The 22,952-nt window shown below is 49.2% G+C and overlaps 1 protein-coding gene across 1 annotated transcript in view; it reads right to left on the bottom strand.

Moving 5' to 3' along the window:
- Positions 1–1,820: 1,820 nt before the first annotated feature.
- GRIK1 (glutamate ionotropic receptor kainate type subunit 1) overlaps positions 1,821–22,952 on the bottom strand; it is a 103,458-nt gene continuing 82,326 nt past the window's right edge. The window contains exons 14-17 of the mRNA XM_041400129.1: positions 19,072–19,289; positions 13,766–13,991; positions 9,380–9,630; positions 1,821–2,225 (exon numbers count right to left, since the gene is read on the bottom strand). Of these exons, the coding sequence (XP_041256063.1) occupies positions 2,070–2,225; positions 9,380–9,630; positions 13,766–13,991; positions 19,072–19,289 (851 nt within the window). The 3' untranslated portion in view covers positions 1,821–2,069. The remainder of the gene's footprint in view (positions 2,226–9,379; positions 9,631–13,765; positions 13,992–19,071; positions 19,290–22,952) is intronic.

Genomic DNA, 22,952 nt, shown 5'->3' with positions numbered 1-22,952 from the left:
GAAGTTCAGGCCCTCATTTTACCCATTTTCTATGCATTTTGCATAAATCAAAGGCCACGTTTTAAGTCTGTGTTAGATCATCAAATAGCTCTTTTCAAAATGTCAGCAATTCACTGCCCAAATAGCCTGCCAAATAATATTTAATCAATTGCAAATGGGATGCAGATTCTCCTGGAAACTTCGGGGAATTGTTCACTTCAGCTAAATGCAGGTAGCACTTTAGGTCACTTCCTGCACTTGCCTTGGCTGAATTAGGCCAGACAAAACTCTGATTGGAATTATTGCAGAAATGTGCAGAGATAAAGCTGAAAGCCAAATAATAATTAATGCAGCCCTCCTGCTGAATGCCTCTTCCTTAGCACTGGGTCTCATTAAAACCAATAGAAGGAGCACAGAACAAAAGGCCGTGTATTTACTGAGTTTAGCCTGTAGATAATGAAGTGGCAAATAGGTCATGCTGCTTGGGAATTTGTTTAAAGCAATTTTATTTTGATAATGCCAGCTGTCACCAAGTGCTGCTGGCAGGGATGGTCTCCCAGTTAATTTTTCTTCCTACCTGAGCAAGCCTTGACCCTTGAAATACCAGCTCTGTGTGCACAGTGCAGCCCTGGGCAGGGGCCTGGAGGTGTGGGCACTTTGCACGGTAAGAACAGAAACTGGAAAAGGGAATTTAGTCATCCATAGCTGGGCAAGTTCGCTGTCTTTAATTCCACAGTCAGATAAACTTTATACTTTGCTTTATACCTTTGGGCCTGCTGAAAGGGTTGCATTGCAGCTCTTGAGCTCCAGGCATGCAGTGACATGAGGAGATAACTTTGGGGTCTGGAGGAGAGCAAAGATCCCCCTGCAGGGCTCAGTCTCTGGCTGGGATGGCATTTCTGTCTGGAGACAGGGAGGTGATAATTTGGGAAAAGCGGGGACAGTGACAGCATGCTGGAAAAGATTTCCTTGAGCCTCAGAGCATCCCCTAGGGATGCTCAGAGTGATTTAATCAGCAGGGAAAGATTATTTAATCAATCATGAAGCCGGGGTTGAATTTTTTAAAGAGAAGTAATTTTCTGCTCATTCTGAAAGGGAAGCAGGAAACAAGTGTGTCTGACAGAAAGCTGTCCTGGCTGGGGACTGCCTGTGGTGACACCCCGTGACAAGAGGAGCCTGTGCCAAACAGGTCTGAACCCGGTCCTTGTGCTTCCGAAGCGGCAGAGCCCCTGAATTCTGCTGTTGTTGCAGAGGGGCAGGCTGTGAGGAGCCCTTGTGATTAGAGACATGAACTGCTAAACACATCACTCCTTCAGGGGCCAAGCCTCCCTTTTCACTTGGAGTGGGTAGCCCGTTAAAAATGACTGCTCTGGCAATTAGGAGAGCAGGAACTGCTGACCTGCACAGGGCTTGTGCTTTAGGAGAACCTTGGTAGCACTATTTCTGCCTGTCTGCTTGTTAGGCAGCCCACTTTCCTTCCTCTGGACATCTAAGGTGTTGCCTTCTCAGAAGATGCTGCTTTCTTGGAAGGAAGAAGAGCAGGCAGCTCCATGCCCTGGACATTTCCAGGGACTCTGTGCCAGGGCCTCCCCACCCTCACAGGGAGGAATTCCTTCCCAATATCCCATCCATCCCTGCCCTCTGGCAGTGGGAAGTTCATTCCCCCTTGTCCTACCATCCCAAAGAGGACTTTGGCTTTTCTAATCTCCAACCAGACTTCCCTGCTGCCGTGCAGGGAAAAAGGCAGGGAAATGGGACTTGTTGGCATACAGGGAGAAGGTCACTGCAGTCAAGGAAAAGAAAAGTTTCACTCCCAGATTCTTGGAAAAAAGAACCCTGTCAGTTGTTTATTTATTTATTTAGAAAGCACATACAGCGATGCACGGGGAGGGGACAGAGATGCAGATCAGGTGAGCAGAGAAATCCAGCCCAGAGGAAGAGCCAGACACCTCCCGGAGGATCGGTAGTACATCAGTCTAGGCGAGCATTTCAGCTGCTGTACCTCTAGATTAAAAAAAGAAACCACAGGGAGCCTCTGAGGAGAGGGAATTTGCGTCCCCCAGGCGGGCCGGCTCTGTCCTGCTGCCCGCTCACGCCATGGTCTCCTTCCTCAGCGTGCGCCGCTGCTGGCAGGTCAGGATGCTCGGGAAGGACGATTTCCCCTTCGTCCTTGACCTCTTCTTCAGCTTCTTCTGGTGCTTGAGGGAAATTCCCAACTCCTCCATGATGGCGTTGAAAGACAGACACTGTGGGGAGAGGGGATGGCATTAAACGCTTCCCACAGGAGAGCCCGGCCGAAGCTCAGCCTGGGCCCTCACGGAGCCCTCAGGTGAGGGCAAAGCTCAACTTGGGCCCTCACGAAGACCTCAGGTGAGGGCAAAGCTCAACTTGGGCCCTCACAGAACCCTCAGGTGAGGGCAAAGCTCAACTTGGGCCCTCACAGAACCCTCAGGTGAGGGCAAAGCTCAGCCCGGGCCCTCACGGAGCCCTCAGGTGAGGGCAAAGCTCAGCCCGGGCCCTCACGGAGCCCTCAGGTGAGGGCAAAGCTCAGCCCGGGCCCTCACGGAGCCCTCAGCTGAGGGCAAAGCTCAACTTGGGCCCTCGCGGAGCCCTCAGGTGAGGCCAGAGCTGGGCCCGGGCCCTCACGGAGCCCTCAGGTGAGGCCGAAGCTCGGCCTCAGAAGATCCAGCTGGAATAACTCCCTGGACACAACAGGTGACTGCACACTTCAGGGTTTTTTCCCTAATTCATCTCCCATTGACTATCATTTAACTTTGGCTCAACTAAAGATGTTTATGAGTGTTTCCGAAATTCCCCACAGGCGCCTTCGCCATGTTTTGGTGGCCTCGCGTCACAAAACTTACCTTTTCTCAGTTGTCCCTGACCTTACAAAAAAAACAGATCTCATTTTAAACACCATATACTTTAGTCACAAAAGAACCATGAGCATGCTGGAGGAAACAAAGAGTTTTTTTAAGATTTCTTTGTGGTTTAGTTATTTTTCCCTCATGAAATGAGCGGACATTTCTCAAATATAGCACAGGCCTCAATCTTCTTCTTTTCTTTGGAAGGAATCTTTTCAAATATTGTGTGGAGAAGAAAGGAGATAATTACCACAAGAATAAGGGAGATAAATGGCTTGGAAAGAAAGAAGAGATCTTCGTTCTTCCCACCATCACAACAGACATTTGGGGTAAGTGGAAACATATTTTAAAATCCACAGCTGGAATAATTATGTGTAACACAAAGGAACACAACTAGCCTTTAAGTGGAAGTATTTGGCTTTGCAAAAAAACCCCACAACAATTGTTCCGTGCAAATATACATGAATAGATTATTTATATATAAAATCAAGTGATGGCAGCAGGGGGAAACAAAGCTTTAAGCCCCTTTCCTTCCCCAAGCTGAATAAAGTGTGTGACTGGTTCTGCAGCGAGCCCCTGTGCTCAGCGCGGGTGGGAATTTTGGGTCCCGTGTGTGCCACCTCGTCCTGTGGGCTGGGCTGCACACAGCTGAGATCCCAGACCATGCCAGACTCATAGCCCAACATTCTCCTTCTCTGAGGTGCTTCATTTTTGTTCATCTACCATTCCGAGGTCAATTAAACTCCTGTTAATTGGTGCCGCTGCCCGGTCAGTGGGCGCAGCCAGGGCAGCGCATGCTGTCCTTTCGAACGGCAGCCGTGCTGGGCAGGCCTTGCTGCTGCAATTGTCATTTAAATACCCTCCCTTTGCTGATGGGAGCCCGGCATCCCGGCGCTCCTTCCCCCTGGAGCAGCAGCAGGAGCAGGTATCCTCCCGACCCTTTCTGTATGCGCCAAGCTTTTCTGAGGAGCAGCACCGCTCATCCCCAGACTAATGAACCCAAAGGCTCTGGGTGGATTACTGCTCTCTGTGGTCTCAGCTTTGACTGAGTTTTTAAAATCGGCATTACAAAGTGAATCCAGAACTCCGTGGTAACTAGGGTCCTATTAAGCCTCTGTAGGATTGATCAGTCTTACTTTTGTTTTCCTTCCCTGTGTTTCTCACTAGCCTCCTAATGTGTTGTATTTAATCCCAGCCGTTGCTCTCTGCAGAGTGCAGACAGGGATGATTTCTGCAGGTGGAAGAGTGCATTTTACTGCCTTGTTAATAGGCTGGTACTTTAATTTTCCAACAGGATTCCCATTACTCAGACTGTGCAGTAACCACAATGCCTTTCACATTCATCTGCACAAAACACCCCCGTGAAGTTCATTTTGCATCTGCAGACAGATACACAGAACATATTGCTGGGAGGTTTTTAATATCTGATCTGTGCAGTGCCCAATGGCTCCACTTCCAACTGCTTTGAATTTTAAAATAATTATTATCAGGAAGACTGCAGGTTATTCTTAGGAAAAGTGGTGCAGAGCGAGCACAGCCTCAGCAGAAAGGTGTGGGGTTTATAGGAAAGCCATAGACAAGGAACACACCCCGAGCCCAAGTCCTCTGAGCAGCACCTGCAAAGCAGCCTTCAAAAAGGGGATATTGACATTGAAATTTGATTAGAAAGGGAAATATACTGTTCTTTTGTCTCATATTCAGGTGGCCAGACTGAAAGGGTTGCTTTAAAACCCCGTTTTTTCCCCCATGCTGGTCAGTCCACTGCTGAGGTCTGCCCAGAACAAGAGCACACAGATCAATCCCCTTTACAACTTCATGATGAATTTAACATTTTGCTTTCAGCCACCTTAACTTTCTCATTCTGGCAGTGTCAAAATGCTGCTGGCCATGGCATGTAAAAGGAAATGTCATCCTTTAAAAACAGACTAGGTTCTGCTCTCTGTGTGATGTGGGACTCTTTCTCGGTGCCCTTTGGTCATTTCAGCAGCTGCTGAAGCTTAGCCATGAAGCTCCCAAATCCTTCCTCACACTCCCATGCAGAGGTCTGTGCTAAGCTTTAGGAGAATTACAGACTCAGAATTAAAAAACAAACAAATAAACAAATACCATAAAGAAGAAACAATGAGAAAAAAAAAAAAACCAGAAGAATTGTAGTCAGGATTTATCATTCTGTTGCTTCTGCTGCTGGGCTACCACTGAGGACAAGGCATTAGCTGGGACACTGACCTGTGCCTTGTGCTGAAAGAAAATGGATTCATTTTTTGCACAGAAGGAAAAACATCCGGAATACTTTCTTTTAGTGAGCAAACTGCTGCTGGGGAGCATTGAGGATCTGTGTGAGTGTTCTGTCACACAGATGGCATGAGGAGAGGCATATTCTGATGGCAGGAGGAGATCCCCAAATTAACTCCTTTAACCCGCCAGAGTCTATTGAGCAGTGACTGTCAAAACAGTGTGACAGTAACCCAGGGATTAATTCAACTCTTCCCCACTCACAGAAACTGTTCCTTTGTGCTCTGTTCACAAGAAAAATCAGAAAAGCTGCTTGCTGCTCTCCCACATCACCTGAGCACCAGTGATGGTTTTTGATAACTGTTTTTGTAACGAGGGATGAGCTCTGCCAGGGATAGCAGGAGCTGCTTCGGCGTTCCCCCAGGGAATTGCTGCCAGCCTGTGGGGCTGTCTGTGGGACAGCTAAACCCCGGGAACGCTGCTGTCACTGCCAGCTGGGACAATGTTTACCCAGCAAGTGACAGAAACGCTCTGCATCCGGCACTAATCTAAGGAACAATTACAAAACTGGTCCAAGCTGCAGCCCAGAGGATTTCTTGTGTGGAGCAGTGATGGAGATAAACACATTAGGCATCTCCCTTCTCCTCTGAGAGTTGAGAGGAGCTGAATTTAATTAGTTTTAAGTCTCTTCTACTGGGAAGCTGCAAATAAAAAGTGTTTTCTTAAATCAGGTATTCAGAGGACCTAATTCAGGTCTTTGCTGGCGAGAAGGAGCATTTTATGGAGAGCCAAAGCTTTCCAGGCCCCATTCAAACAAGTTAAGAGACCATTCTGAGCAAGACAATTTCTTGCAGCATCTGGAGTGCAGCATGAACTCCCACCCCCGGATGGGCACGGGAGAACTGGAGCAGCCGAGCTGCGAGCAGCACAGCTTTGTCACAGCCTGCTGCCAGCAGCATCAGCCCTGGCACGGGGCTGAGAGGAGATCACGGGGCACTGCTTGCCCTGCGTGTCCCCAGGAGCCAGGTACACAGGAACCATTCAAGGGGGAGCACGCTGGGTGTGAAGGAATCCCCTCCAGCAAGGGGGCAGAAATGGCCCCAGGAAAACAGAGCAGTAACTTGTCTGATGAGCAGGAGCTCCACTGGGCAGGAACGCATAAAATAGGGCTGAGGGGAGGGAGATGAGCTGGTGAGACTGGTAGGAATCTGGGATACAATGGAATACAGGTAAAAAGGTTTGGGAACACTGAGGCTCGCCACAGCTCATGACATCCCTGGAGCTGGCATTTCTGTGCACTTCGTGCATCTCAAACTGTTGACATATGTTTTTTGGTGGCAAAACCACATCCAGTCCACTGTCCCCTGCCCTGGCTGTCAGTCCCTGGCTGGCTGAGGGCTGGAGGAAATCCAAGTGTTGTCCTCCCAGGGTGTAAAACACATCCAGTGCCAGCCTCCCACACAAAACATGCCACCAGGGTGCAATATGCAAAGCAATGCCAGGGCTTTGCTGTCTGGGATAAAGTGATGCCCGACTTTCCCACGAAGGAGTTTCTCTCTTACCAATGAACCTCACGAATTGCTAAACAAGACAATGGAGTTGCTCTATTAATGGTCTGCCTGGTCGCTGCCTGAGGGTGCTCCTGTTGAACATGCCCTTAATGGTTACATGGCATAAAATTCAACTGATGGGTCTGATTTTGTGCTATGATAGTTACTTGCAGGCTTTGAGTAATGCATTTTAAATGGAGGAATTAAAATTCATTAGATATTGACACAGGGAGTAAGAGATGCCAGCTCACCATCTCTGGCAGCTTGTGACAGGGGTTCAGGAAGTTAACGGAGCCCTGCAGGGTGTTTGGGAGGTTCCTGAATTCAGAGCTGCCTGGCCCACTTGCAGCAGAGACCAAGCTGGATGTTCCTCCCTGCTTTCAGTAACGAGGCTGCCACTGTTCAGCTCGGGTCGGGGAGGAGATGAAAAGGAGGTAAATCATTTTTCTTACCTGAAGCAGGTGAATTACCCCAGGAAATGACAAGGTGACAAGTGCACATGAGAGGCTGTGATAATTCTGAAAGGCTACCAGCTCAGCTGAGCTCCCTGCTGGGGGTGACACACATTGAAACTGCCCGGGTTTAGGGCTTTGGCAATTGACTCTGGATCAGCTCACCCCCGTGTTAACCCTTGGCAGGGCCGAGCCCTGCTGGGCGTGACGCTCTCCCGGACACACCTTGGTCCTCTCCTGACTACACCGTGTGGATCGAGGGCTGTGCTCGGATCCCTCGCTCCTCCCGGATTAATTTGCCACAGTCTAACTCCGTGGATAAGGTGGTGCCAGAGGTGGAGTTGGACGGGTGGGGTTGCTTACACTGCAGTCCGTAAAAGAAACAAAAGGCCTTGCATGCAAAAGAAGAGAAATGGAGAAAGTAAATAAATGAACAAAGCAAAACTGAAAACAAGCATGAGAATGATTCAAAAGCCATTTAAATCAAAAGAGACTCCACTAATGGCAACAGAAAAGTCACAGATTGTATTCAACAATGGTTCGGATTAGCTTCGTGATAACACACCCTGCACAGCGTTTCCCTTCTAAGCTGTTTATCTCACCAGGGAAAAGAGAAAACAATGCCAGAGAAACCAGACAGAAACACTGGAATCGCTGGTATTGTGCTCCGGTGAAATTGCTTCTGGAAAAGCGGCAGGAAGTGCCACATTAGCTCACTCGATGATTCTAATTATTAAGCAACACCGTGCTGAGCAGCAGCGGTGCAGGTGCAGAAATGGGGTTGTGCACCCCGAATTCTGTTATTCACCCCACTTAGTGCTCAGTAAATTAAAACCCCTGGCCTCAAGCTAAGACTAAAGCTAAGCAGACTAAAGTCTGCTTTAGTCCTGGCTTCAGGGAGGCATTGCCTTGCACAGACTCCTGCAAAGTTTCCAGGATATTCTGCACCATGTCAGCACTTAAACTAAACATTTTAATTATACTAAATATTTTAATTAGCTGCAACTGCTCTCCAAAACATATTTGAATAAACGATCTCCCGAGACAGGAACAAAACAAAGATACCAATACATTTTTTATGCATTTTGTGCTAAAACGGGCTAAAGTACTAATTAGAAAGCTGCAATATGTGCAAATACAGTAATCCTTTATCTCTGCCTTATCCCAAACCAGGGACCCTTTGATTGGCATATCCTGGGGTTGCTCCCTGAGCTGCATCTGTTTTTGCAGACAGCGACACAGCTTTTGATGCAAACTGCACCTCCCAGGTCGAGTTCAAAATGTTCCTTTCTGCTCCCGCTCGTTCCTGCTGCCCTGGGGGCGGGTCTTTGCCTCAACAGCCACTCCTGGCATTTATGTCACCACCCTTCTAGGATAACACTTTGGATCGGGAGGGGGAATCCCCCATGGAAAAGCGCCTTTCCCACCTCAAAGTGCAAAGAGAACTTAACCCGCTTCGAGGTGGGTGCCCGGGAGCCTGCAGTGAGGAAACCTTTGGGGATTCAGGGTCCTGCAGGGTGAGGTCCCCCTGTCCCTTGGGAAAGCCCTGCTGGAGAGAAGAGGAGCCAAACAGAGGGTCCAGGACAGAGCCAGGACAAACTGCCCCGGGGCAGGAGGGGCTGGCTGACAGCTTAGGAACTCTGCAAGTTCCTGCTCAGCCCTGCCTCTTTCACAGGGCTGGTGGCTCTCTAGAAGGGTGTTTACACTCAGTTTCACTCACAAAATGCTCTCGTGCTCAAGGTGTGATTTACACACAGCATTTCCTTTGTTTTGCTCTGCCCTTTTAAATTGCTCATTACACTTCAGCGGAGCTATTACCAGAACTCCTTTGGCTCCACAATCTTACTTTACAGTGGCATCCATCACCTCTCAGCAGATCTCCCTGCTTTGAAGTGCATCCTTCAGCACTTGTAAACCCCTGGCTCTGAAAAAAGATGCTTTCTAGAGCAAGAGGAAAATGACTCTTGGGATTTGGATGTGCTTTCCTGCGTTACTCAAGCGGCTTGTGATAATGCCATATAAAAAACCCAACAGCCCAGTTGTGTTTTATTCCTTCCCAATGTAATTTATGCTGGAAATCCTGAAGTTCAAGCAGAAACTGAGAAATTAATTGCCCTTGTTCTGCACTGCCCTGCTAAGCAGCACTAATTGGACCGTGGGTGAGGCACTCCCCTGTGGTTATTAATAAATTATTTGTCATTAGAGCCAGGGCTGCCTGGTGCGAGCTCAGCAGCAGGAAATGCAAACTCCGTCACGTCTCGAGGCGCGTGCTGCAGAGCTGAGGCCGGGCGGGGTCGCTCACCTGCTCGATGTCGCTGTTCTTGCGCGACTTGTAGATGAACTCTCCGATGGCCACGAACACGGAGAGCACCAGCCCCGCCGCCAGCACGATGAAGATGCCCCCGATGTTCTCCACGCCCAGCGCGCTGGCTTCCTTGCTGTCCTCCTCGGGGCAGCCGTTGCCTCGCCACCACTTCTCCTTCATCATGTGCAGCTTGCCCTCCTCCTGCAGCTGCAGGATGGCGATGGTGATCTTGTCCCTGTACGGGGACCCTGCAAGGGGACGGCGAGGCCTGGCAGTGCTGCAGGGAGCAGCTGCCACCATCTGAGGCAGAAGCCTGCCTTGTCGCAGGAGGGATTATTCCAGCTGGAAAGGCTGGAGGTGGGAAGGGGAATCTCTGTTGGTGTCTGCCCTGGGGACTGGGAAGCAGAAGGCTCCCCTGCTGCAGTTATTTGAGAATTCATGATAATTGTAAGGTCTCCTAGTGAGGTTTATTTAAGCCTTGGCAGTGGGTTTTCTCGCTAAGGCATTCCTCCACATCATATTTGAATATTGCTGTGAGCACTCGTTGAGGATTTCCGCTTTGCATCCCTTCTATTGACTTCAGCATCTGTTGGTTTTCCCTGCTGCCTGTAAATGAGGGCTGCCTCAGAGGAGCCCACAGTCACTCAGACACTTTGTCTTCTCATTTACACCCGCAGCTCCACCTCAGCTACCTACAGCTTGTAAGAACACCGTGTGGACAAGTCCTTTTTATTGTGATTTGCAGCAATAGTGGCCCTGCCGGCTGAAAATAGCAACAATTTCATGCTTTTGGTTTGCAGGCCACCATTTGCTAAATGATGTGTGTGCAGGCTCTGCAGCTTTATGGGCCTGGGCAGTGTCTGGCGAGGAGTGGGGTCACACTGGGTGGCTCATTCTGCTTAGATTTGCTCTCACACACTCTGCCCAGCCTCTCCATCCTCCAAAATCCTGCAGCCTGCTCTTGTGAGAGAGACTTTGTGGGACCAGGATTTTGTGATAGCAAGGAGGAGGAGCTTGCAAGAATGGTTCTGTGATTCTGTGAGATGCTGTTTGGCTCCAAAGGCACATGTGTGCTCCCAAATCCTGCTGTGCTGGACTCCCTACAGCTGGAAACATTAGGAGTCTGGGCTGAAATGTAGAGCTGAAAGCCCTGCAGCTATTTCTTTCCCCTCCTTTAGCAGCACATTAATAAGACACAGAAGGGCAAGACACTGAGGAATGGCTTCCCACTGCCAGAGGGCAAGATTAGGTGGGATATTGAAAAGAAGTTTTTCACTGTGAGGGTGGGCAGGCCCTGGCACAGGGTGCCCAGAGCAGCTGTGGCTGCCCCTGGATCTCTGGCAGTGTCCAAAGCCAGGTTGGACGGGGCTTGGAGCCACCTGGGCTAGTGGAAGTTGTCCCTGCCCATGGCAGGGGTGGCACTGGCTGGGCTTCAATCCAGTCCCTCCCAATCCAGGCCATTCTGTGATTCTCAGATTTTCTTCAACTGTTATTTCACCAAAATCTCATTTTGCTGCACATTAAAAGTGCTGCAAACTGAACTCCATCAAGGCAAACCAAGCTTTAAGGCAGAATGTGTGCCAGAACATGTGGCACTTCAGAAAAATCTCACTGAGGCACTGCTTCTTTTCGGTTCTTATGCACCGAAATAGCCTTGGAAATTCGGCCTCACAGCTTCAGTTTTGCTCCTTATTTTGCTGTGCAGGACATTGCTAAGACACTTGTCCCGTGGATCCACGTCCCCCTTGCTGCTCTTCATTTCCTGCATCCCCCAGCCCTGTCTGAGGAGAACAGCGTGAGGAACATTGCAGCCCCTCATTTGTTGTGCCACCACTCAGCTGCTGCTGGGGCAGAGCACTGCCAGCACTGGGCCATGCTGTGACCACAGCTGCCAGGAGACATGTGTCAGACTGTCCCAAATCTATCTGGGAAGCCAGAAACCAGCACTGCTGGAGGCAGCCAGCTCTGAGAGGAAAATGTGCCTGCTGTAAGAATGGATGATTTGTGTGCTTGCTGTTAAAGACCCAAAAATAACAGCACAGAAAACAGGCCAGAAACACCTCCAAAAACTGGCTTTGCACAGAGGATTGAATTATTACCCCTGAAAACAGCAGTGCCTCACAGAAGAGAGAGCAGAATTGTTTGTGCTTTGTCCCCTGCAATGTGTAAGGCTGCAGGACTCATCCATTTCCCCTGTCTGGAAGGACACAGCTGGGAAGTAAAGTGGAGCAGCCAGAGTCACAGCACAGGATTTGTGGGTTTGTTCTTTCTTTCTTGTGGTGTTTATGTTGCCATCAGGATTATCACAATTCATCTGGAGGGTAACAGGCATCTCCAGATTTCTGCACGGGCTTTTAGAGTTTGTCAAGGGTGCCTGGAGAGCTGCACTGGTGGTGGTTTATTGGTGAGCTCTACCACCACCCACAAATCCATCTCCACACCTCTTTAAATATTCAGCACATTACTTATGGCCTCTGAGCTATAAACAAGCCTCTTAGGCCAAAAAATACATTTATCTACTTTCTTAGCAGTCTCCCAAGGAACTGGGAAGAGCTTTAGTGTTAGAATTAGCTGCATTAGCCTGCCACTCACCCTGTAGTTAAACCTGCCCTGACACGTCACAGAATCCCAGAATCATTGAGGGTGGAAAAGAACTGAGAGCCCGAGTCCAGCCTGTGCCCAATGCCCACCTTGTCCCCAGCCCAGAGCACTGAGTGCCACACCCAGGCCTTTTTGGCACCTCCAGGGACGGGCACTCCAAACCTCCCTGGGCAGCCCCTGCCAAGGCCTGCCAACCTTCCCCGTGGAGAAATTCCTCCTGTTGCCCATAACTGCTGTATTTTACTTGCAGAAGATGTTCTGATAAAATAACACATTTCCTGGTTTCAAGAATTCTCCTCCCTGTTTCTTTGGGAGCCATAAGGTTCTGTCCAACTCCCTCACTGGAAGTTCTGGAGTCATGGGCCCTGTGGTTTTACATTCCCCTGCAGGCCAGTTAAGCATTGCTGAAGATCTGGTGTTAAGGGTCACAGACAACCCTTTTAATTTTTAAAAATTTTTTATTTTCTATACAGCCTCTGCAGTCAATACTCTTGAATGCTCTGAGAGAAATAACAGAGCCTTGGGGGTCCCTCTGAATAATGACAGGTTTATCTTGTTTATGAAATCAGTTATTTATGAGATGCTTAATGATGCTGGATTATTCCACAGTGCTTGGGGATATCTATTCCCCTGAATTTTGCAGGTTTTTCTTAACAAAAAAATAGAGGTGCACTTCTCATACAAGAAACATCTTATAAATATATTTCACAGCTGCATTTCCAATGGCTGCACTGTCTCTGAGGGTTGCCATCTGTTCCAATTATTCCTTCATTGTTCTTGGTTTAAAGCGTGGCAGTTTTATAACCGCAAGGAAACTCTTGCCATGAGTTTGTCATTCTTGGGGATTTTAGCTTTTGTATCACTTTTCTCAGGGTGCCAAGGCTGTTCTCACAGAGCCAGTGGAAAAATATACTTGGGATGTCATGTCTGTGACAATCTGCCTGCAGGGCTCAGCACCACAAAGAATGACAGCTCCAAGTGCAGAGGTGTTTCTCCCTTATTTATATCTGCTCTGTCAAGCAATGGATGAACCAAGCCCCAGCTGGACAGGCTGGAGTACCCTGGGATAGTGGGAGGTGTCCCTGCCATGGCAGGGGTGGCACTGGATGGGCTTTGAGGTTCTTTCCAAGCCAAACCCTTCCGTGGCTCCATAATTCTATGAACACAGGACAAAACCTGGCTCCCCAGTGCCAATTGTGCACAAGAGCACAGCACAAAAATCAGGCACAATTTTTAACGCTCTACAATTAGAAGATCTTAGAAAGGGTACTGGACTGCTAGAAAAGGTCTGCCAGAGACTTCAGAGTGATTGGGAGTCTTAAAGCTCTGCATTAAAGGGGATCAATTTCTGATTTATTTCATTGCCTCAGAGCAACACTGAAGAACAGTGAGGACCAACTGCAAGGTTTTGCATCAGGGAGATGCAGGGTTTTGAGTAAGCAGTTTTCTTTGGGGCACATACAGAATCCCAGAATGGTTTGGGTGGGAAGGGACACTAAAGCCCTTCCTGCCAGGTGGGCCAGGGACACCTTCCACTGTTCCAGATTGCTCCAAGCCCCATCCAACCTGGCCTTGGACACTGCTAGGGATGGGGCAGCCACAGATAATCTAGGCACCCTGTGGCAGGGTCTCAGCACCCTCACAGGGAGGAACTCCTTCCCAATATCCCACCTAGCCGTGGTTTTGTCAGTGTGAATCCATTCTCCCTTGTCCTGTTTCTGAGATCCTAGGAGCGAACGGTTTGCCTCAGAGGACCCTGCGCTGTGCTCCGCGGCCTCTTACCGATGGGGGTGCCCACGCCGTAGCCCTTGGAGTCGATGAGCCCCCCGATCTGGGTGAGGTTGCAGTTCCTCTGGGTGACGTACTCGATGCTGGTGGACTCCATGAGCAGGGCGTAGTCGGTGGTGAGCACGCGCTGGATGCCCTCGTCGTTGTTCTTCACCAGCGCCGTCTGCTGCCTGCTGCTCATGAACGCCCACATCTTCTCGTACGTCGAGATTTTGGATTTCTGCCGAGGGAAGAGGAGGCACAGAGTCACTCCAGCCCCCGAACTGCCCTTGCCGCGTGTTCCTGAGCCTCGCCAGCCCAATGGCGGTACCACACCTGGAGTGACAGGGAATCGGTGGCAGGCTTTCCTTCCAGCAGCACTCCCCTCTTACTGGGCTTTGTGCTGAGGAATCTCTTGTTGCTTCCCACTTTCTTTGCAGTACCAGGAATGTAGTTACTGGCCTGGCTGTGAAGTGCTCTGGAATTTTCTGGGCCCATGCTGCTCCATGGATTGCAGCACGGAGGCAGCTGGCCCAGTGCAGCTGGGCACTGGTGCCCTGGGACACTGCTGTCCTGGGACACTCCACTCCCACCTGTCAGGGCACACCCACTGCTCCAAGAGCCTGGTGATGAACACAGAATTCCTCTGCCCCTGTTGTGTTCATATCACTTGCCTGAAGTCACGTGCTTCAGGGATAAAGTTTGAGAAACAGTCCAAATAAACTCCAGCTTCGTGCTTCCCATTGCAGTCAGACTTGAGGACGTGATCCTTTTGCCACAGGGGTTAAGGGCAGCATCTCCTCAGTCCCTCAAGCCCTGTCTCTGGTTTAGAGCCATCTCAGCTGATTCAGGCTCAGTTTTAAACACCAGCTTCAGAGGGATTCCTGTGACAAGTTGATTTTCTGGTTCTTTGAGCTTTAAATGTTAATATGCCTTATCTATAAATTCAGCATCTGTGAATGTCACCTGCATTCCACCTCAGTTTGGTGAGCCACAGGGTACCACTAAACTCTGAAGGTGGTTAAGTGGCTCTCCACAAGTAGTTACCATTTTTATAGCTCAGTTGGGAATATTTTTGAAATTGATGCAATGTTTATGCACTAGACTGAGTCTGACAGTGAATTTAGTGGAAGAATGTATTCTTTATTCAGAAGAGTTTGTAAGAAAGATCTTGGCTTCTCGACTTGCCAGCTCCCATTTTTTTCCCTCAGGATGGATCCTGTGCCAAATTTGGGGCCTTGAATTTTCATTAATTTAAGTAGAAGCACATCTGCACTTTAGAAGGCAGGAGCTGGCACAAGCTGCAACACAGGACCTGTTATGATGGAGGGGCAAGAAAGCAGTGGAAGATTTATGGGCATGCTGGAAACAGAGCAGGACAGCAGTCTGGAGAAATAAATGTGTGTCACTGCTTGTGGATGGGAAACATCTTGCCTTCAGCTGGACTTCTCCCAGATTTGGCCATTCCCACAGATGGGCAGTGCTGCCTGGGGTGCTGCTGGCTTGCCCTCCTACAAGGCTTCACTGTCCTGAGCTGCCTAGGCCGTGGTTTTGGGGTATTTTCATCTGCTCTGGCCAGATCTGGCATCTCTACACAGGGAAAAGGCCAATTCTGAGGTTCCTTTCAAGGTCAGAACTCCATCCCCCCCCACAAGTAATTCCAATTGCTTTTGTTTTCATGCTCCCCACTGTCTGGCTAAAAGTCACTGCAGAAAAGTGATTCCTTTGAAAAATATTTCATCTTCAGAATAGTTTTTTTTCTGGGAAAACTATAGCAGCAGGGACACTGGTGCTAGGCATTCCAAACCAGTGGGCAATCACAGCTGTTAGCACGGCCTTATAGACACCACTAACTGCAAGTGATGTCAGCTTGGATAAATGCAAATGGAGCTTTGGAAAAGCAGTGGGAGCACCTTGCTTTTCTAATACGCTTCCTGACCTCCATCCCATCCAGCAGTTACACTCATCTTCCTGTTAATCTCATCTTCCAGGGCCTTCCTGCTGCTACTTTGAGCACAAAGTCCTAAATCAAAGCTCTTTAGAGTCTGCTTGGTGTTTTCCTGTGCCTGATGTCTCAGAAACGTTTTTTATCATGTGTGTCCCATACGGTCCTGGAAACCAGAGGGATCTGGGCTTTGCCCCTCGTGTCCTACATGTCACTCCCTTGTTCCTGTCCCCTCCACAGCGAGGAATGCCAGCACGTCGTGGTTTGCTTTGAAAAATGTTGGTCTGAAAACAATCAGTTCCCCTTGGCATTCCTGGGCCTTAGTACTATTTGATGTGACAAATCCCATCTTGCAGCAGAGAAAGCACTGAGGCAATGACCCTTCCCAGGGCACCCAGCCCTGTGCCTCGCTCCTCAGGGTGTTTTTGCTGCTGCCGCCGTGATCCCTCCTTTCCCTCTCGCTGTTCCCAGCACTTCAGCACTCCGGGGACTGGACAGCTCCCAGGAAAGAGGCGGAGCTGGAATGTCGCCGCAGAGGCGCTGTAACTGTGCTGTACCCTGGGAGGAGCGCGGGAGTGGAGTAACTGCTGCCTGAGCTCCCTCCTGCTGCCTGAATTCCCTCCTGCTGCCTGAGCTCCCTCCTGCTGCCTGAGCTCCCTCCTGCTGCCTGAGCTCCCTCCTGCTGCCTGAATTCCCTCCTGCTGCCTGAATTCCCTCCTGCTGCCTGAGCTCCCTCCTGCTGCCTGAGCTCCCTCCTGCTGCCTGAATTCCCTCCTGCTGCCTGAACTCCCTCCTGCTGCCCTCTCCCAGTTCCCGGGCCCTTCCCTGGCTGTGTGTGTTTGTTTGGCTCAAGGAGCTAAACAAATACAGCATTTCACAGTCTGAGGAAGGCAGAGTCAGAGCCTTCCTCTGCAGACAGGAGTAGCTGGTTTTGTACAGAGAGCTACTCCAGGATTTTTTGTTTCAAGTTTTGGGCAGGACAAAGAACTCCTAATCTTGTGAGGATCTGGAGATGCTTCCATAATAAAAAACCCCACGGTGTTTACAAGTGTGATACACTGCATTTTTCATGCGTTTTCACAGAGTCACCATCCCTCTGCCAGGGAATCCATCCCCAGTTTCTGTACTGTCCATCCCCTGTGCACATGCATTTCAGGCACAAGTAAGCCAGCACATGTAGTGCATAAATATTTAACCACCTTGTCTGAAGGTTTCCTTTTAGAAGCCCACATGCTTTTAAGCCTACATATTTCTGCCTGCAGGATTAATGGTGCAGAAAGAAATCAGTGTAAAACTAAAAACAGCTCTAGGAAATTTGTTCTGAGCTTCTCATGTAGAGCTCCAGGACCTATTTCCTCTAAAAATGAGGGGATGCAACAGGATTTGAAGTTTTGTCTTTGAAGCTAAATTTGACTTCAGAATATCAATGGCAGTGAGCTTCTTTGGGCATGAAATAGCCAGAGGAGAATCCAGAGCTTGCCTCACTGGAATATCTCCAGGAAGGTTTCCATCTCAGTGGAAATGTCAGCTCATCATTTCAGGAGCTCACTAAAGCAAAATGCTGTAGTTGGTGTTTTTCTTTCAGCAAGGAAACATCTCTGTTCAGCCACAGGAGAGCCTTGACAGGGACAGCTCACCCTTGGCAGCACCAACAGGGACAGACTACACAGAATCCCAGAATGCCTGGATGGTTGGGGTTGGCAGGTTGGATCTCTCTCTGGAGATCACCCAGTCCAACCCCCCTGCCGAGGCAGGGTCACCTGGAGCAGGTGGCACAGGAACTTTGGATTTTTGGGTTTTTGGGATGTCCCCAGAGAGGGAGAGATCTCCTGTCACAGATGTTGTTCTGCCCCCAGAGTCTCCTCCCGTCCCGAGGCCCTGTGTGTGTGACTCCATGAGCACCATCCTCAGATGCACAGGGAAAAGCCTGATCCAGGCTCATCCCGAGCCTGGCTTCCCTGCTCACACTGCTGAGGGAGCTGCTAAGTAATTCTGACTGTCACAGGATTTTTGTGCACGTATTCTGTATTTATAGCTTGTTGGCTTTTGCACTGACATTTTATGAAATTATCCATTTTGTATGTAATTAATACTATTAATTAAGAAAAAGGAAAAGGACATAATTATCACAGTTGTCTACCAAACAGTTAGCGTCAGAAAACTCTTCACTTGCAGATGTGTTCAAGTGTGCTGTGGCCCCTGTACTGATAGTCTGGGTAATATGACCATGGAGCATTAAAACAAGGACAAACAAACTTGCATTTTCCTGTGGAATTACCGTGGGTGCAAATGTGCCTTTCAGAAGGGAAAGCAGACTGTTCCAGCTGCTTTTTAGTGAAGTGGTTTGGAGGAAATAGCATCCCAGCTGGAGGAGAATACCCCCGTGTCCATGTCCTGGCTCCCATCACGGGCAGATGGGTTTACCCCTTACTGCACTTCACTGCCAGGCTGCTTTTCCACATGTCCTGGGGGAAACCTGCCAGGTTTTACATTCCTGGTGCTGCAGGGTTCACTGAGGCTGGGCTACCTGGTGCATTTACCTTCTCCAGTCCCTCAGGATGCTGTGGCTGTGGGTGAATTATGTATTTACCCACCTCTCTGATCCTTTGGGATGCTGTGGCTCTGGCTGTGGGTACCTGCTGTATTTATCTTTAATTGCTGGGGATGCTGCAGCCCTGGTTTTGGGTGAACAATGCATTTCCTACCCCTGCGATCCCTGGGGATGCTGCAGCCCTGGTTTTGGGGAGTGATGCATTTCCTTCCCCTGTGATCCCTAGGCCTGCTGCAGCCCTGGTTTTGGGGAGTGATGCATTTCCTTCCCCTGTGATCCCTAGGCCTGCTGCAGCCCTGGTTTTGGGGAGTGATGCATTTCCTTCCCCTGTGATCCCTAGGCCTGCTGCAGCCCTGGTTTTGGGGAGGGATGCATTTCCTACCCCTGCGATCCCTAGGCCTGCTGCAGCCCTGGTTTTGGGTGAGGGATGCATTTCCTACCCCTGCGATCCCTGGGGATGCTGCAGCCCTGGGTTTGGGTGAGTGATGCATTTCCTCCCCCTGCGATCCCTGGGGATGCTGCAGCCCTGGGTTTGGGTGAGTGATGCATTTCCTCCCCCTGCGATCCCTGGGGATGCTGCAGCCCTGGGTTTGGGTGAGTGATGCATTTCCTCCCCCTGCGATCCCTGGGGATGCTGCAGCCCTGGGTTTGGGTGAGTGATGCATTTCCTCCCCCTGCGATCCCTGGGGATGCTGCAGCCCTGGGTTTGGGTGAGTGATGCATTTCCTCCCCCTGCGATCCCTGGGGATGCTGCGGCTCCGCCTCCCGGCCCCGCTGCAGCGCCGGGAGCGGCTCCGGCCCCGCGGCTGCCCGGGGCTGCCTTACCTTGAAGAAGGTCATGGTGGATCCGTCCCTGACAGCCCCGTACTCTATCTTGGTTTGCTTGGCCAGGTCATCCGCCGAGTCGATGGGAGATTCCATCCTCTCCACGGTCAGGAAGGCAGCCAGGTTGGCAGTATAGGATGAGATTATGATTAAGGTGAAAAACCACCATATTCCTCCAACTATTCTGGTGGAAAGAGCTTTGGGCATCAGCTCTGATCCTGTTACAACACCATCAAAACAATAATATTAAAATGAGGCTTTCCTGATACCACAGCCTGGTTTTAGGCACAGAATGCTTTTATGAGCTGTAGCATGATAAAATGACTTCAACAATAATCTCACAGATGCACAGCTGACATTTATAATGGTAACACACTGGGAAGGGGATGTGCGCCATGATACATGACAAATGGAATTATCCTTGGGTCTAAGCCCCTTACCTCTCTGAGCTAACCAGCCTCGTGATATTAATCTTGTACATCCCCAGCAAGCTACTCTGGTATTTCTGTCTGCTTCTGGAGTCCCTTTGTGCCCGTACACTGCAATCGATTTTGTAACCAGAGCTCTTTAGCAAACGCTTTTCTGCTCACAGCTGCCTGACAGAAATACCTGACAGGAGGAGCCTGCCCCGTGCATCCTATTGACACATCTCAGCACCAACAGGGAGATCGGTGCAGCTCCAGTCACCTCCACTGAACCTCAGCTCAGCCCCCACAAAACCTCTCACTAGCAACGTGTGCTTCCCATTTGAAAAACCAGAGGGTCCGTGGACACATCCCTTGGATCCTCAGGGCAATGCAAAGTTTGGGCAGTGTATTTAACACTTATTATTCTGAGCAGGTTTGAGCAGGTTTGCCATTGCCATAAATCCCCACAGAGCAGCACATGTTGCCTGCACTGCAATGGTTTCCAGGCAGCTCAGATAACCTCTATTTCAGCCACAGAGATGCTCGTGTTTCCAAGCATTCTGAGGCAAATTTTCTGCTCTTTTGCTGGGGGGGCCATTCCCACTGAATTCTGTGCATAATGTGGGATTTGAGGATCTGGTTCAGCAAAGCTCTTAGGTAGCCACCTGAGTAATTTGACTTCACAGTACAGTTTTTGCATCATTATTTTGCTGATGAGGGATGGACTTAAGAAAATGCTTAAGAGCCTGTGAACGGAGTGCTCAGGGCTAAAGCTTTTGGTTTGACAAACGCTTTTCTATTACTGGAAAAACATGTTGACATATTATATCTTCTCAGCTATTCAGTGAGTTGTGCAAGAAATTTCAGCATTGCAGAGAACATTTTCAGACTTTGCAAAAACTCTGAATGTGACTTTTGGAGCAGAGACCGAGAGGGTAAAACCTTCCCCACCAACCGGCAAACAGATTGGAGCTCTATTTGTAAACACTGAGCTGTGTCTATTAAAGGTCAGAGCTAAGCTTAGCCCAAGGGTTGGAGTGTGTTGACAGAACTGCCAAACAGCGAGAGCAGTCTGAAGGCAAAAACTCTCCATTGAAATTTTCCAGGCCAAATGGAGTTGTTTCCAGAGCTGTAGCTCTGCCTGGGTTTGTGGTTGGGCTTCTGCTGTACTTCCTTGCTTTCCTGATTAGATTTTTTTTTTTTTTTGGCAATACAATGAAATATTTGCTTGTTGCTCTCCATTTCTAAGCCGGGGTTGAACTGCAAAAGCTGAGCTCATTCAGCTCTTCCTGAAGGAATTCTTGCTTTTAAGCTTAGGCAGCCATAGAAATAGAATTCCCGCACTTGGCCCCTGATGCTGTGCCACACACATGGAACGTGCCAGCACTGGTCAGGAGAGGATGGAAAATCCCTGTGTGCTGCACTTGTGGGGTGAGAAGCCAAACCTCCTGTGATTTCCTGCAGCAAAACACGGTTTGTGGGAAAGAACACGCTCAGTTCCCATGCTGGTAATCCTGCCCTGAGTGACTGCTCTGGTGAGGTGAGAGCAAACCCTGCTCCTGGCTGAGCTGAGTGGGGCAGCATCTCATTTTTCCCATGTTATTCCAGTGTTCACCTTTCTGAGTGCCTCAGTTCCAGCAAAAAGCACTGGTTTATCCTAGAATAATAGAGTGGCCGGCCTCCTCTGGGCTCTCTGCAGCAGCTCCAGGTGCTGCTGCTGTGTCCCCAGGGCTGGGGCAGCTCTGCAGGAGGGGTCTCAAGGACAGAGTCCCCCCTTCCTGCTGCCCAGGCTGGGGGATCAGCCCAGGATCTGCTCCATCCCCACCCCGCTCCACCTGGGCGCTCTCTGCTCCTGCGTGCCCCGTTCCTGGCTGAGCTGAGCTCTGAGGGACAGCTCTCCTTTCTGACAGTGACAGCTTCCCTGGATGGACCGGATGGAATGTGCCCTGTTTGGATGCTTTCGGAGGATGCAAACACATCTGAGACTTCCAGGGAAAAACAGGGGAAGCAGCATCTAAATCAAAATGTTGCCAGCAAGACTCGGGGGCAGAGACAATACTTGCTGAAGTCTCTCTAGTGCCTTTTTATGGCAGACATGACAGCCAATCCTGATCCAGACTTTGCTCACGCTCTGTAGAAAAGAGAAAGTCTGATCATCACATTTTAAAATTTAATCACAAGTGGCTTCCAGTCAAGCATAACGAGCAGCTGCTGCCAAGGAGGAGGAGTGCAACGCTAGACCCAGACTTCCACCACCGCTCCCATCATGTCCAAACTCTTCACGTGACCATGATGCACAGACAATCACACCACAAGTTTGCACATGGAAACATTTGTGTTGCCTTACAAATGTTTTCTTTTGCCTTTCTTTCTTTTTCTCTCTTTCTTTTGTTTTGTTTGGAATCTCCTTAAAAGACAAGCAGAGTCTGGTTGGGGCTGACTGTCATGTACCCAAGGTAGTGGTAACGAGCAGACACTGCATCCCACAGTTTGCTGTGGATGATGGTAAACTCCAAAAAAGGCAGGACAGGAAACACAAAATCCTGGGGCACTTTCACACACAGGGCAACCACAGGTAAATACACACACCTGCCTGATACTGTAAAACCTCAGCCTGTGTTTTACTGACAAATTGGAAGGAAAACAAAACAAAAAACCTCCAAAACAAAGCAGAAATGCTCTTCTTTCATCCAACCTCCTTCAAAGCGGCTTCTGTGGGGAAGCTCTGTATCCTCTCAATACAATAATGCACCACTAAAAGCAAGTGCATCTTAGGTCAATACAAACTTTATTCTCTACCACATCTAGGAAAAATCCTCTTTATATTTAAATTTTATTAACTCATGTATGTTAAAGAGGAAAGAATAAACTGTACCTGTATGAATGCAGAGATGGTTTTATATTCCTCACTTAAATGTTTAGGAATTTAATACCAAGGTACTGCTGGGCTTTGCCTTTTTGGTTGTTGTGGGGTGGGGTCTTTTTTGTTCAGCTTTGATTCAACTTGAAATATTTGTCAGAAAACATTTTCTCTCTATTCAGTGGACCCCGGTTTTGGTGAAAAGTGATTTAATTGGAAACCTTGGAACATAAATGCCATAAACAAATGTGTTTAGTACATAGATCTATTTGACTTCCCACATGGAGTAAGCATCACTGCCCCTCCTTGTCATCTGAATAAAATGTCAGCTGTTTCCAAAATTGCCAGTAACAGGGGTTCATGACTGGGTTAAGTTAAGGCTTCTAGGGTTGGATGCATTTACAGAAGGATGGGACTCATACCTGCAGAAAAGCCATAGAAAACCAGGGTTTGGTGTTGGTTTTAAACAGCATGTTTGACAAGTGCCTACAAACTCAACAACCCGTCTGGAGAAAGAGCATCTTTCCTTGTTTGGCAGCTGGAACAGTTCTTCTAGGGCAGCTAAGGCTGTTTGTGTTGGGATGGAGCCCAACATTTTTCTGTTGTCAAACCTC

This window comes from Onychostruthus taczanowskii, unplaced genomic scaffold, assembly GCF_017590055.1.
Source record: "Onychostruthus taczanowskii isolate IOZ18803 unplaced genomic scaffold, ASM1759005v1 scaffold172, whole genome shotgun sequence".
Classification (NCBI taxonomy): Eukaryota; Metazoa; Chordata; class Aves; order Passeriformes; family Passeridae; genus Onychostruthus; species Onychostruthus taczanowskii.
Note: the sequence above shows the minus strand (reverse complement) of the source record. Positions and strands in the feature narration are given on the sequence as shown.